Source organism: Parus major, chromosome 22 (assembly GCF_001522545.3).
Source record: "Parus major isolate Abel chromosome 22, Parus_major1.1, whole genome shotgun sequence".
Classification (NCBI taxonomy): domain Eukaryota; kingdom Metazoa; phylum Chordata; class Aves; order Passeriformes; family Paridae; genus Parus; species Parus major.
In genome coordinates this window covers 3,748,215-3,761,048 of record NC_031790.1, presented here as the reverse complement: position 1 = coordinate 3,761,048, position 12,834 = coordinate 3,748,215, and the positions used below count along the sequence as shown (strand labels likewise).

The 12,834-nt window shown below is 63.1% G+C and overlaps 1 protein-coding gene across 5 annotated transcripts in view; it reads left to right on the top strand.

Annotated features, from left to right (window-relative positions):
* Positions 1-11,499, top strand: part of FGFR1 (fibroblast growth factor receptor 1) — a 21,766-nt gene extending 10,267 nt beyond the window's left edge. For 3 of the 5 annotated variants that reach the window (XM_019008825.2, XM_015648696.3, XM_015648694.3), the window contains 15 exons: positions 496-579; positions 981-1,156; positions 2,863-2,986; positions 4,011-4,201; positions 5,665-5,809; positions 7,076-7,278; positions 8,436-8,581; positions 8,688-8,809; positions 8,916-9,026; positions 9,147-9,337; positions 9,851-9,973; positions 10,089-10,159; positions 10,403-10,540; positions 10,877-10,982; positions 11,071-11,499. In XM_019008825.2, the coding sequence (XP_018864370.1) occupies positions 496-579; positions 981-1,156; positions 2,863-2,986; positions 4,011-4,201; positions 5,665-5,809; positions 7,076-7,278; positions 8,436-8,581; positions 8,688-8,809; positions 8,916-9,026; positions 9,147-9,337; positions 9,851-9,973; positions 10,089-10,159; positions 10,403-10,540; positions 10,877-10,982; positions 11,071-11,247 (2,108 nt within the window). In that variant the 3' untranslated portion in view covers positions 11,248-11,499. The remainder of the gene's footprint in view (positions 1-495; positions 580-980; positions 1,157-2,862; positions 2,987-4,010; positions 4,202-5,664; positions 5,810-7,075; positions 7,279-8,435; positions 8,582-8,687; positions 8,810-8,915; positions 9,027-9,146; positions 9,338-9,850; positions 9,974-10,088; positions 10,160-10,402; positions 10,541-10,876; positions 10,983-11,070) is intronic. The other 2 variants (XM_033519466.1, XM_015648695.3) reach the window with 1 other exon arrangement.
* Positions 11,500-12,834: the final 1,335 nt, after the last annotated feature.

The window sequence follows — 12,834 nt, the reverse complement described above, 5'->3', positions numbered from 1 at the left end:
GCTGTGCCCAGAGGAGTTTCCAGGGCAGTGCTGTGGCTCCCTTGCCGCTGCAGTGCAGGGAGAAGCAGCTGGAATTCATCTCACGTTGATCTGAGGGGCAGGGGCTGCAGGAGGGGCACAGGGACACGATGCTGGTGCTCAGCATCGCTGTTGATGGGTGTAAGGCTGGAGAGGGAGGAAGGCTCGAGGTGGGGACGTGTCTGTGCTCAGGGGGTCTCCACAGCCACCCCGAGGGTGTTGGTGGCACCGGCCACGGGGAGAGGAGCTCTCACCTGTGACAGCGCATCTCTTCAGGATGCCCGAGGCTGCAGGCACGGGATGCTGGGCTCTGCCAGCCCTGCCTGTGCTGGGGATTGTGTGGGATCCCTGCCCACGGTCCTGCCCTCCTGCCTCGCTGGGCACAGCCCCCAGCAGCCGCCCCTGGCGCTCCAGGCCTCGCCAGCCTCAGGAGAGCACTCCCACAGACACTCAGCAGGGCTGCTGCTTCTCTTGCAGACGCTCTCCCCTCGGCAGAGGATGATGACGATGAAGATGATTCCTCGTCGGAGGAGAAGGAGGCGGATAACACCAAGCCGAACCGTACGTGCGAGCTGCCTTTGCCCACGGCGCTGCCCCAGGGCCAGGCAGGGACGGGCTGGGCACCCGTGAGCATCACCCCAGGATGGGGCAGGAGCCCAGGGCACCCGGCAGTGGCAGGGGTGCAGTGGGGAGAGCAGGTCTGGGTGCAGGGGGTGCAGCAGCTGGGTCAGAGCACGGGGTTTGCTGTGTTGGGAGCATCCACCCCACACAGAAAGGGCTGCTGTGACTCGTGGGCAATGCCCCGTGTCCCAGCCCTGTCCCAGGATCCCTCCCTGCTTTAGCCAGGCTTGGCTGCTGGCTTCTGATTCCTGTGCCAGCCCTGCTCTGGGAACTCTTGGGGTTACTCCAGGAGCAGGAGGCTGCTGGGTTTGGCAGTGCTGAGCCCTCCTTCTGCTCCCCAGAGGCCATCGCTCCCTACTGGACCTATCCTGAGAAGATGGAGAAGAAGCTCCACGCCGTCCCTGCTGCCAAAACAGTGAAATTCAAGTGTCCATCGAGTGGGACACCCAACCCCACACTGCGCTGGCTGAAGAACGGCAAAGAGTTCAAACCTGACCACCGCATCGGGGGCTACAAGGTACGGGACTGGGGAGCAGCTCCTGTCCCTGTGCACCTCCAGGGCTGGGGAGCAGCCCCTGCTCCAGGGCTGGGGAGCAGCCCCTGGCCCTGTGCACACTCCAGGGCTGGGGAGCAGCCCCTGGCCCTGCACCCTCCAGGGCTGGGGAGCAGCCCCTGGCCCTGTGCACACTCCAGGGCTGGGGAGCAGCCCCTGGCCCTGTGCACACTCCAGGGCTGGGGGCTCCTGCGGGGGGAGGACTGGGAAGGGGCTCCAGAGGCACCAAGGCCCATCCACACAGCCCAGCAGGGGCAGATGGGCCCCTCTGCCATTGCTGTTTGGGAGTCATCCTAGGGCAGGGAGCTGCTTCTGGGTCATGTTTGTACCAGCTCAGCCCTGGGGGAGGGGGCTTGTGCTGCAGCCAGCCTGGCTCCACACCTGCCTAATCCCCCAGGCAAGGAGAGGGGTCTGGGCATCCCCAGGGGCCCTGGGCTCCCAGCAGTGTTTGGTGGGGGCTGCTCCAGCACGTGGGGTACTCCAGCCCCTATTTGGGGGCCACACTGGCTCCCTGAGCTGGGGAGGAGCTCGGTGCTGCTTTCCTAGTGCCCACAGCAGAGCCAGGCTGCAGATGCCACTGGGTGGGATGGCAGCTTGGCTTTCCCCTCCTCACAGCTCCAGGGCAGCATCCTTGAGCTCCTTTTCTCCCCAAGGGAGGGGCTGGCCAGAGCTGCTGTCCTGCTGGCAGCTACGAGGCAGCACTGTCCCCTTTTGGCATCTCCTGGTGTCAGGAGCAGGGCTGCAGCCTGCCTGGGGCTCAGAGCCCTCCGTGTCTCCCAGGCTGGGAGCCCTGAACCAGCCTGGCTGGGGGGCCACCATCACCACTGAGTCACATGCCACATGTCACAGGCAGCTCCAGCCGTGGCCCTGCATGCCAGGGCTCCTGCCAGGGCTCCACGTCACAGCTTCCAGCTCTGTGCTCTGTGTCCTGGGGAGGGACACAGGCTGACCCAGGACCTGGGCTCAGGGGTGGGGAGGAGAGGGGCTGCCTGCAGCACTGTGGCTGCTGGTGACAGCACAGGGCCCTGGGTAGGCAGTGGGGCTGGAATGCAGGACTGTGGAAATAACCAGTCTGCAGCTGGGAGGGAGGAATGCGATCATGAGCAGGGCTCCAGGAGGGTTTGCCGTGAGGAGCCCCAGCTGGAGCCAGCAGGGGCAGGGCTGGCTTTTGGAGAGCCTCCCGGTGCCCCGTGGCCAGAGGGACCTGGGCTGTGCTCTTCCCAGCAGAGCCACTGAGGCTCTCCCCGAGGAGATGCCCTGGGGAGCAGCACTGGGGAGCAGCACAGGGCCAGCTGTCCGTGGGGAGCGCTGCAGCTCTGAGCCCCAGGCTCCTGCAGGAGGAACAATGCTGGTGTGTTCCCTCCACACACGTGGGCCAGCAGAGAGGGGTGTGGGCCAGCAGAGAGGGGTGTGGGCCAGCAGAGAGGGGTGTGGGCCAGCAGAGAGGGGTGTCCCCACACCGCAGGGGAGCTGGCAGCATCTGCTGCTCGCCACAGTTGGCTCTGTGGCCGGGCTGTCCTGGGACAGCTGGCAGCAATTACAGCCCCTCTGCAGGGAAGGAGAAAGGTGACCTCAAAGAGAGATTTACGTCCTGCCTGTGCCAGGGGTCAAACCAGCTCTGACATGAGCGGGACCTGGGGCTCGCCCGTAACCGGCTCTGTCCTCCCCAGGTCCGCCAGGCGACCTGGAGCATCATCATGGACTCGGTGGTGCCGTCGGATAAAGGCAACTACACCTGCATTGTGGAGAACAAGTACGGCAGCATCAACCACACCTACCAGCTGGATGTCGTGGGTGAGCAGCACAGCGCTGGGGCTCTGCATCCTCATCCCCCTCTGCCTGCCCAGGCAGGAATTGGTGCTGGGCTGTGCTCCCAGGGAAGGGGCTCAGCCCCATCCCTGCCCTGTGCAGCACGGCGGGCAGCAGCCAGCCAGGCAGAAAGTTCACCCCACCCTGTCCTGGGGATTTTTAATTGTGGTGAAGATAATTTCATAGACCAGACAGAAACTTTTTCTAATCGCCTTATTAGCCATAATTCCCAGCTGGGGAGGCTGGTCTGAGCAGTTCCACATGTGGAGCTGCTCTAAATGCCAGTAAATGAACCATTAAAAATGTGATTTAATTTGATTACACTGAGCAAACTGAAGGGAACAGTCAGCGAGGTGAACAAAGGGGTTTGTTAATGCTGACTCACCAGAGTGGCAGCCACTTTGTTAACAGCCAGGGCCCTCCATAGGTTTGTTTGACCTCTGGCCCTGCCCAATAGGTGCTGATGTCCCTGTCCCCACACCGGGGTTCCTCCTGTCCCCCATCCTGGATGCCCTCACCCCACTGCAGGCCGGCTCCTGGGGGACACTAATGTTGCATTGGGTGCATTGGTGCCCACCTCAGGCGGGGATCCCGGGCATGGGGGGCTGCAGTGCACCCGAGGGTGGGCAGCAGGGCACCCCAAACCTCAGCAGGGCACCCCAAACCCCAGCAGGGCACCCCAAACCTCAGCAGGGCACCCCAAACCTCAGCAGGGCACCCCTAACCCCATTGTAAGGTGCCCCAAGCCCCAGCAGGGCACCCCAAACCCCATTGTAAGGTGCCCCAAGCCCCAGCAGGGCACCCCTAACCCCAGCAGGACACCCCAAACCCCATTGTAAGGTGCCCCAAACCCCAGCAGGGCACCCCNAACCCCATTGTAAGGTGCCCCAAACCCCAGCAGGGCACCCCTAACCCCATTGTAAGGTGCCCCAAACCCCAGAAGGGCACCCCAAACCCCAGCAGGGCACCCCAAACCCCATTGTAAGGTGCCCCATCTCCGGTCCTGCAGAGCGGTCCCCGCACCGGCCCATCCTGCAGGCAGGGCTCCCTGCCAACAAGACAGTGGCCCTGGGCAGCAACGTGGAGTTTGTCTGCAAGGTCTACAGTGACCCTCAGCCCCACATCCAGTGGCTGAAGCACATTGAGGTGAACGGCAGCAAGATCGGCCCCGACAACCTGCCCTACGTGCAGATCCTGAAGGTAAAGCCACACGCTGGCTGGTGCCAGCCATGGCCCCCAGCTTCCCTGGGCCAGGGGCAGGAGCAGGGCACTGGCAGCCACGTGGATGCCCCACAAGAGTTACCTGGGGCTGGGGACCGCCGGCCTTGGGGCAGCTGGAGCCCCAGAGCCATCAGCAGCCTGCTGGGCAGGGAGCAGGGAGGGCTGTCGTGCCACGCTGTGTGCTGGCTCTGCAGCCCCGTGGGAGCCCCAAGGACACACAGCACAGGGCTGGGCAGGAGCACGGTGCTGGGAGCCCTGGATCATCCCAGGGAGAGCAGCTCCCTCTGCACCCCAGCAGTGCCGCTCAGCACTGGCCCAGCTGGGGCAGGAGGTCACAGGGTGGCCTGTAAAGATCCCTTCCAACCCGTTCTGTGATTCCATGCAGCCATTCCCAGCTGTGCTCCTGACCTCTGGGAAGCAGGGGGGAGCAGGGTGACACCCCCATTCCTGTCTGCTCCTTCTCCTGTTCCCAGCTGTGGGTGTGGGGAGCAGCCCCTGCCTGGCAGGGCGCCCTCGGGGCGGTTCCTGAGCACATCCGTGTGACTCCCTGTTGTTGGTCTGTTCCAGCACTCGGGGATTAATAGCTCTGATGCGGAGGTGCTGACCCTGTATAATGTGACAGAGGCGGAGAGCGGGGAGTATGTTTGTAAGGTTTCCAATTATATTGGCGAGGCCAACCAGTCTGCGTGGCTCACAGTCACCAGGCCCCTGGCCACAGGTAATCGGAAGAATGCCTGGCGGTGGAAAACGAAACTCTGGGCTCTCTTGTTTCTGCTGTTTCTGGTGTAACAACCATGGAAAAACACCCGGCGGGGCCGGCAGGGCGCTGCGCTCTGTGTGTGTGTCCCAGTGTCTCTGCTGTGTGCTGACGTCTCTGTCCTGCTGTCTGTCCTGTGTGCTGCTCTCCCCATCGTGCAGACACCGCAGCTGCCCTGCTGGGGCTGGCCCCTGGCTGTCTGAGGGTGCTGCCATCAGGCCATTCCAGGCACCCCACCCGGCACGGTGCTGCCTTCCCTGTCTGTGCTGCCCTCCCGTCTCCGTCCTCCCGTCACCATCCTCACGTCTCCGTCCTGTCTCTGTCCTCCCATCCCCATTCTCTCATCTCCATCCTTGTGTCTCCATCCTCCCATCCCTGTCCTTGTGCCTCCCCTGCCAGCGAGCCAGCGGGCCGGCTCTGCCCGGGCTGATTTCTCCATGCAGCCCATCGCCAGCATGTTGGCATGGGCAGGACACTCCGTTTGGTGAAGGGTTTTAACCGCATCTCCCTCGGTCCACCGGGATGAGTGCTCATCCCAAGGGTCTCTCTAGCAGGTCTGCAGTGGTCTCTGTCTGCTCCCCGGGGGTCTGCCAAATGAGACTGGGCTCTCCCTCCTCTCTGGCCTCCTCCCAGAAGATCTCATGTCGTTTGCTTCTCCGTTTTTTGCTTCCATTTTTCCTTCCAGACGGCTGGCGTTAACACGACAGACAAAGAAATGGAAGTCCTTCACTTAAGGAATGTCTCATTTGAGGATGCTGGGGAGTATACATGTTTGGCGGGTAATTCTATTGGGATCTCCCATCACTCTGCATGGTTGACAGTTCTCGAAGGTATATACTCCTCTTCCTCTCCCTTTCTTCCTTCCTTTCCGATGTATGCATGGTGGTCCGGGAGAGAGCAGTTCCCAGCCCCCTTGGAGCGGGTCAGCCTGGCTGCTGTGGGGCAGCGTCCCCCGGCTCTGTGCCCCCCTCCACCCCAGCTGGGGTCTGTCCCCGCTCTCTCCCTGGCCCAGGCAATGCATACCTGGGGAACTTAAGCAGGGCTGGTTCCACCGCAGCAAGACAGTCCCGCACGGCTGGGCCAGGCCAGGCCAGCGCTGCCTGCTCAGGGACAGCAGGGGAGGTTTGGGGGTGCTGGCAGCGCTGCCCTCCTGCCTGCCAGGGCCTGGCCCTGTGGTGCAGGGCTGTCGGGGGCTGTGTGTGCTTGCACTCTGGGGATGGCTGCCCCGTCCCCATGATGCTGCTCCTCAGCATCAGTGCGTGGACCAAAGCCTGATAACAGCTATGGGAAAGTTTTCGGGGTGCTGTGTGGTCGTTTTTGCTTTCCAGCTAAAACTTTCCCAGTTATCAGCCAGTGCTTTGTCAGCCAGGTGTGCTCAGAGGTGGGACAGGAATCTTCAGCTCCCTCTTACACCTCTCTCTGAGGCTCTGCTCTTTGGGGGTGTCAGGCTGGGGGTGCAGAAGGTGAAGTGGCAGCCCCGTCCTGCCGGATTCACCACGGACCGCAGCACGTGGCTGCAGGCTCTGAGCTGATCGTGGTTCCAGTGCCACCTCAGCCACTAAAGCAGGGTCTGGGGGTTCCTTCTCCCCACCAGCTCAGGCTCCCACAGCAGGTTATTGCCACTGGAGTGCCGCTGGCTGCTCTGCTCCAGGCTCTCCCCAGTCACTACCAGTAAGGCCTGGAGTCCCACAGCCCCAGCCGCTGCCAGAGCCCCCATTCCACTGCAGCATGCACAGGGCAGCCAGATTGTGAGGCACCTGCAGCTCCAAAGCAGGGGCAGAGCAGTTCAGCTGGGACAGAGACCTGTTCCCAGAGGTGCTGCATCCCTGTGGGGTGGCTCTGGCCCTGTTCCCCCATTTCATGCCTGTCCCAGTTGACCCCATCCCACCGCCTGCAGAGGTGGTGAAGGCGTTGCTCGGCCATGGGGATGATGAGCTGGGGCTGCTTGCACGCCTTCCCTGCAAGGCTGGGTGGGCAGCTGCTGGTCCCTGCTGCACCCACGTCCCCACTGAGCTTGGGGAGGAGCCGAGGGCTCCCCAGTGCCACTCCCTGGGGCCTGGCAGGTGCTGACAAACACCCTGTTCACGCCAACCCAGCTATTGAAGACACCCCAGCCATGATGACGTCTCCTTTCTACCTGGAGATCATCATCTACTGCATCGGAGCCTTCCTCATCTCCTGCATGGTGGTGACCATCATCATCTACAAGCTGAAGAGCACCACCAAGAAGACAGACTTCAACAGCCAGCTGGCCGTGCACAAGCTGGCCAAGAGCATCCCCCTGCGCAGACAGGTAACAGAAAGTAGAGAGGGGGTTTGTTTGCACCTACTGCCCCTCCTGGAGCCCAGCCTTTCCGAGGGGATGGGGGGGAGGAGGGGTGGCAGGACCCAGGATGGTCTCACCCTGCTCCGTGTGCCACCCGCTCCAGCCGGTGGCAGAGGTGGGACTGTGCAGGCTGTGCCTCCAAGGGCAGCACGGTGAGCAGGGTGGGGGCTGCACAGCTCCCCTCACCCCTCCCCAGGGGGCTCACGAGGAGAACCAGCAGGATTTACAGCAGTGTGAGGTTTGAGCGGAGCGTGGTGCACTCTGAGGAGATGGAGGAGCTGCCAGGCTGTGCATTTTGGGCTGCAGCACGATGGAGACTAATGGAAAAATCCATGGGAGGGAGCAGCAGTGGCGGGCACACAGGCAGGGGTGGGCAGGGGGGCGGGCAGGGGGCTGTGGGCAGGGGGCTGTGAGCAGGGGGATGCGGGCAGGGGGATGCGGGCAGGGGGCTGCAGGCAGGGGGGTACAGGCAGGGGATCAGGCGTGTGGGGTGGGCAGGGGGGTGGGCAGGGGGCTGCAGGCAGGGGATCAGGCAGGGGGATGCAGGCAGGGGATCAGGCAGGGGATCAGGCAGGGGGCTGCAGGCAGGGGGCTGCAGGCAGGGGATCAGGCAGGGGGCTGCAGGCAGGGGGCTGCGGGCAGGGGATCAGGCAGGGGGCTGCAGGCAGGGGGGTGGGCAGGGGGCTGCAGGCAGGGGATCAGGCAGGGGGCTGCAGGCAGGGGGCTGTGGGCAGGGGATCAGGCAGGGGGCTGCAGGCAGGGGGGTGGGCAGGGGGCTGCAGGCAGGGGATCAGGCAGGGGGCTGCAGGCAGGGGGCTGTGGGCAGGGGATCAGGCAGGGGGCTGCAGGCAGGGGGGTGGGCAGGGGGCTGCAGGCAGGGGATCAGGCAGGGGGATGCAGGCAGGGGATCAGGCAGGGGATCAGGCAGGGGGCTGCAGGCAGGGGGCTGCAGGCAGGGGATCAGGCAGGGGGATGTGAGCAGGGGGCTGCAGGCAGGGGGATGCAGGCAGGGGATCAGGCAGGGGGCTGCAGGCAGGGGAGGGGGCGAAGGCTCCCATCACCACCTCCCCCGGGGACGGGCAGCTGCGGGCCCGGGCACTGCGTGAAGGTAACCCACGGTCCCGCTGCAGGTGTCGGCTGACTCCAGCTCCTCCATGAACTCGGGCGTGATGCTGGTGCGGCCCTCGCGCCTCTCCTCCAGCGGCACCCCCATGCTGGCCGGCGTCTCCGAGTACGAGCTGCCCGAGGACCCGCGCTGGGAGCTGCCCCGGGACAGGTGAGCTCCAGCCCCGTGCTCTGCCCCCGCTGGGAGCTGGCTGAGGAGCGTGCTGCCCCCGCTGGGACCAACCTGCTGCCCCTGCCTCGGGGTCTTCTCCCACCAGGCTGATCCTGGGCAAGCCTCTGGGAGAAGGGTGCTTCGGCCAGGTGGTGCTGGCAGAAGCCATCGGCCTTGACAAGGACAAGCCCAACCGTGTGACCAAGGTGGCCGTGAAGATGCTCAAGTGTAAGTGGCAGCGAGAAGGCTGGTCCTGGCGCGATGCCGCAGCCCTGGCTGGGGTCTGGGGCGTGCAGCCCGGCCTGGCACCCCCTAACTGCCTTCTCCACTTCAGCCGATGCCACAGAGAAGGATTTGTCTGACCTCATCTCTGAGATGGAGATGATGAAGATGATTGGCAAGCACAAGAACATCATCAACCTGCTGGGAGCCTGCACGCAGGACGGTGAGGGTGCACGGCGGGGAGGAGGCGTCCCCTGTGCCACCCCTCCAGCTGCTGTCCCCTGGAGGGGCTGGCCTGGCACCCTGCTGCGTGTTCCAGCCCCTCACCAGCCCGTCCCCTCAGGACCCCTCTATGTGATCGTGGAATACGCCAGCAAGGGCAACCTGCGGGAGTACCTGCAGGCACGGCGGCCCCCGGGCATGGAGTACTGCTACAACCCCAGCCGCGTCCCCGAGGAGCAGCTCTCCTTCAAGGACCTGGTCTCCTGTGCCTACCAGGTGGCACGGGGCATGGAGTACCTGGCCTCCAAGAAGGTGAGGAGCTGCCAGGAGGCTGTGGTGGGACCCAGCCCAGCAGCCGGGCCTGGGGCGTGCACCCTCCCCTGCCACCCGTCCCGTCCTGGGGTGTTGCATTCCCTGTCCCCGATGGGACCCCTCTGTCCCACCCCCGTGGTGAGAGCCTGCTCCTCTCAGGGCACAGGGGGTCCTGCAGTGGATACAACACGGACTCAAAGTATCCAGACACAGGAGGCTCAAACTTGCTGGAATAATCCCGGGTTTATTGTCTGACGTCCATCCGGGGCAAGAGAGAGAGCGAAATGCTCTGGGTTTTATCTCTTATACCTGGGGCAGGGGTGATCAGGGGATGCAGGGAGGTCACAGCCAGTGGGAAGGGGGAAGGGAGAGAAGGTTCTCAGGTAGGAACTAACATTACACAACCAGAGGTGGGTTTTACCCTTGGGAGGTACCAAGATTTTTAGATGCTCTACAACAGTGGGGACCCCTCCCCGTGGTCTGCCGTGGGCTGACAGCCCCGTGCTCGGTCAGTGCATCCACAGGGACCTGGCAGCCAGGAACGTGCTGGTGACAGAGGACAACGTGATGAAGATCGCTGACTTCGGGCTGGCCCGTGACATCCACCACATCGATTACTACAAGAAGACGACGAACGTGAGTGGTGTGCCGGGGGTTCTGAGGGGTGGGGATGCTCCAGCCTGGGCTGGGAGTGCCACAGGGCCCAGGTTCCCTCACAGCCATGGAGCCACTGGGGGGTTTTGTGTCTCAGGGTCGCCTGCCAGTGAAGTGGATGGCCCCCGAGGCTCTCTTTGACCGAATCTACACCCACCAGAGTGACGTGTGAGTGGGGCCTGCTGGGGACATGCATGGATGGTATTCATCTTGAATTAATGGAGTTGCAATTGGTGTTGGCCAACCAAACAATTTGAATCCTAATTGTGTTTGGTGCTGGGACTCCAAAGTCCTGCGAAGTGAATCGAAGCTGTGGGTGGTTGTTCCTCCCCGCAAACCAGCCTCTAGCTGTACCCAAACTGGGTGTCAGCGCCCCAGAGCCGGTGCCCCAGCGTCTGCCTGTGTTCCCAGGTGGTCCTTTGGGGTGCTGCTGTGGGAGATCTTCACGCTGGGTGGGTCACCATACCCTGGTGTGCCCGTTGAAGAGCTCTTCAAGCTGCTGAAGGAAGGTCACAGGATGGACAAGCCCAGCAACTGCACCAACGAGCTGTGAGTGCAGTGCTGGGATGGGCAAGAGGGGTTTGAAGTCTCTGAGTGCCAGGCCCAGAACACGGGCTGGGGCGTGGAGGGTGACAGGCAGATCCAATAATGAGCATCTCCCGTGGTGGGAGGGAATCCCAGGGTGACCCCAGCACAGGGACCAGCCCAGACTGTGTCCATCCTCCTCCCCAAACATCCCTGGCTCATGAGGGCAGGTGGGACACAGGGGATTACCCTCAGTCCCTGGAGGAACATCTCCGTTGGCTGTGGGTCCCAGCCTGGCGCTTTGTGTGCTGCCGTGGGTGGGGGTCCCCGGGCTGAGCCCCCCTGGCCCTGCCCTCACAGGTACATGATGATGAGGGATTGCTGGCACGCCGTCCCTTCCCAGAGACCCACCTTCAAGCAGCTGGTGGAGGACCTGGACAGGATCGTGGCCATGACCTCCAACCAGGTAGGAGAGGTGGTGGCACTGGTGGCCCCTGGCTGCGGCGCTCCCTGGGGCCGCTCCTGAGCCCGTCCCTGGGGTTTGTCCCTGGCAGGAGTACCTGGACCTCTCCATGCCGCTGGATCAGTATTCTCCCGGCTTCCCAGACACCCGCAGCTCCACCTGCTCCTCGGGGGAGGACTCTGTTTTTTCCCACGACCCGCTCCCGGACGAGCCGTGCCTTCCCAAGCCGCCCCCCCAGCACAGCAACGGTGGCCTGAAGCGACACTGAGGGTGGCAGTGGCGGGGGTGCCACGCTGTGCCACGCTGTGCCGTGCCCGTGGACGCTGCCTGCACAGCCCGCTCGTGCCGGGCTGTTGCACAAGGGGTTCAGAGACATCCGTGCCATCTCACGTAACCAAAAGCAGCCACGTCCTGCCAGCTTCTCCTGCCTCCTCGTGCCAGCTCTCCACAGCCCACGGGCTTCGGCTCCAGGGTTTTTATGGCATTTCCTCCTTTTGTTTTTAAACCTCTTTTCCATGGATCCTGTGCTTGGGTATTCCCACTTGGCTGAGCTGAAATCCTCTCCCGTGGGCAGTGCGTGGCCAAAGAGCCGGCCAGGCCTGCTGGGGTGGCACATCCTGGTGGGGCACAGAGGCTGGACTGGGCTGGACTGGGCTGGGCTGGGCTGGGCTGGNGTTCCTGGCTGCCAGGTCCCTGTGGATGCACTGACCGAGCACGGGGCTGTCAGCCCACGGCAGACCACGGGGAGGGGTCCCCACTGTTGTAGAGCCTGGTGGGGCACAGAGGCTGGACTGGGCTGGGCTGGGCTAGGCTGGGCTGGGCTGGGCTGAGCTGGGCTGGGCTGGCACAGAGAACCTGCCAGCCTGGGAGCAGCACCTGAATCCTGCGGCTGCACAAGGGGGGAACCTTGGCATTCTGAGAGCCTTGGGGTGCCAGGAGCCTCACTGGGGTGTGCCAGGAGCCTCTCTGGGGTGCCAGGAACCTCTCTGAGGTGTCAGGAGCCTCACTGGGGTGCCAGGAGCCTCATTGGGGTGCCAGGAGCCTCTCTGGGGTGCCAGGAGCCTCATTGGGGTGTCAGGAGCCTCCGTATGTCCAGAGCCTCGTGGTGTGGGGGTCCCTCTCTGCCCAGGACGCCCCAGGGCCAGTCCTGCAGCCCCCCAGGGCCAGCACCAGTGGGCTTTGCTGAGCCACTCCCAGCACATCTGGTGCAGGAGCCCTGCACTGCTGAGAGGTGACCAAAGCCACCTGTGCTGAACCCAGAGTCCCGTGTACATAACGAAAAATATGTATAAATATGAATATATATTTACATGTCTTTTTAAAAAGGGTTGTTACCAGAGATATACCAGTTTGGTAGGAAGGTACTAGTGGCTGGTAGATATCAGTTGCTATAAAAAAAAAAAATTCATATATTTTGCTATTTTTGCTGTTTTTATTTTTTTAAATTATGTTCTAAACCTATTTCAGTTTAGGTCCCTCGATAAGAATTGCTGCTGCTGCTGCTTCAGTTTTATATGGGGTTGTATTAAACAATAATAATAATGTGTCGATGCCTTTTGGGAATCTGTTGTCATTATGTGCCTGGCCCTGGCCTGGCCCTGCGTCCCCCCAGCTCCCTCCGGGGCTCGGGCACGGCTGGGGCCGGCCTCGGGTGGGGACAGTGCCCTGGGGAGGGGCTGCCAGCCCCTGGGGCCATCACCTGCTCCTGGGGACTCACAGGGGACTTGGGGCTCGGTGCCAGCCCCGCTGTGCCCCCCCAGCAGCTCCCGCTCCCCGGGCAGTGCCTGCCAGTGCCTTAGCAGGGCAGCAGCCTCCTGCCAGCTCTGCCTGTCCTGCTCCTGCTCCTGCTCCTGCT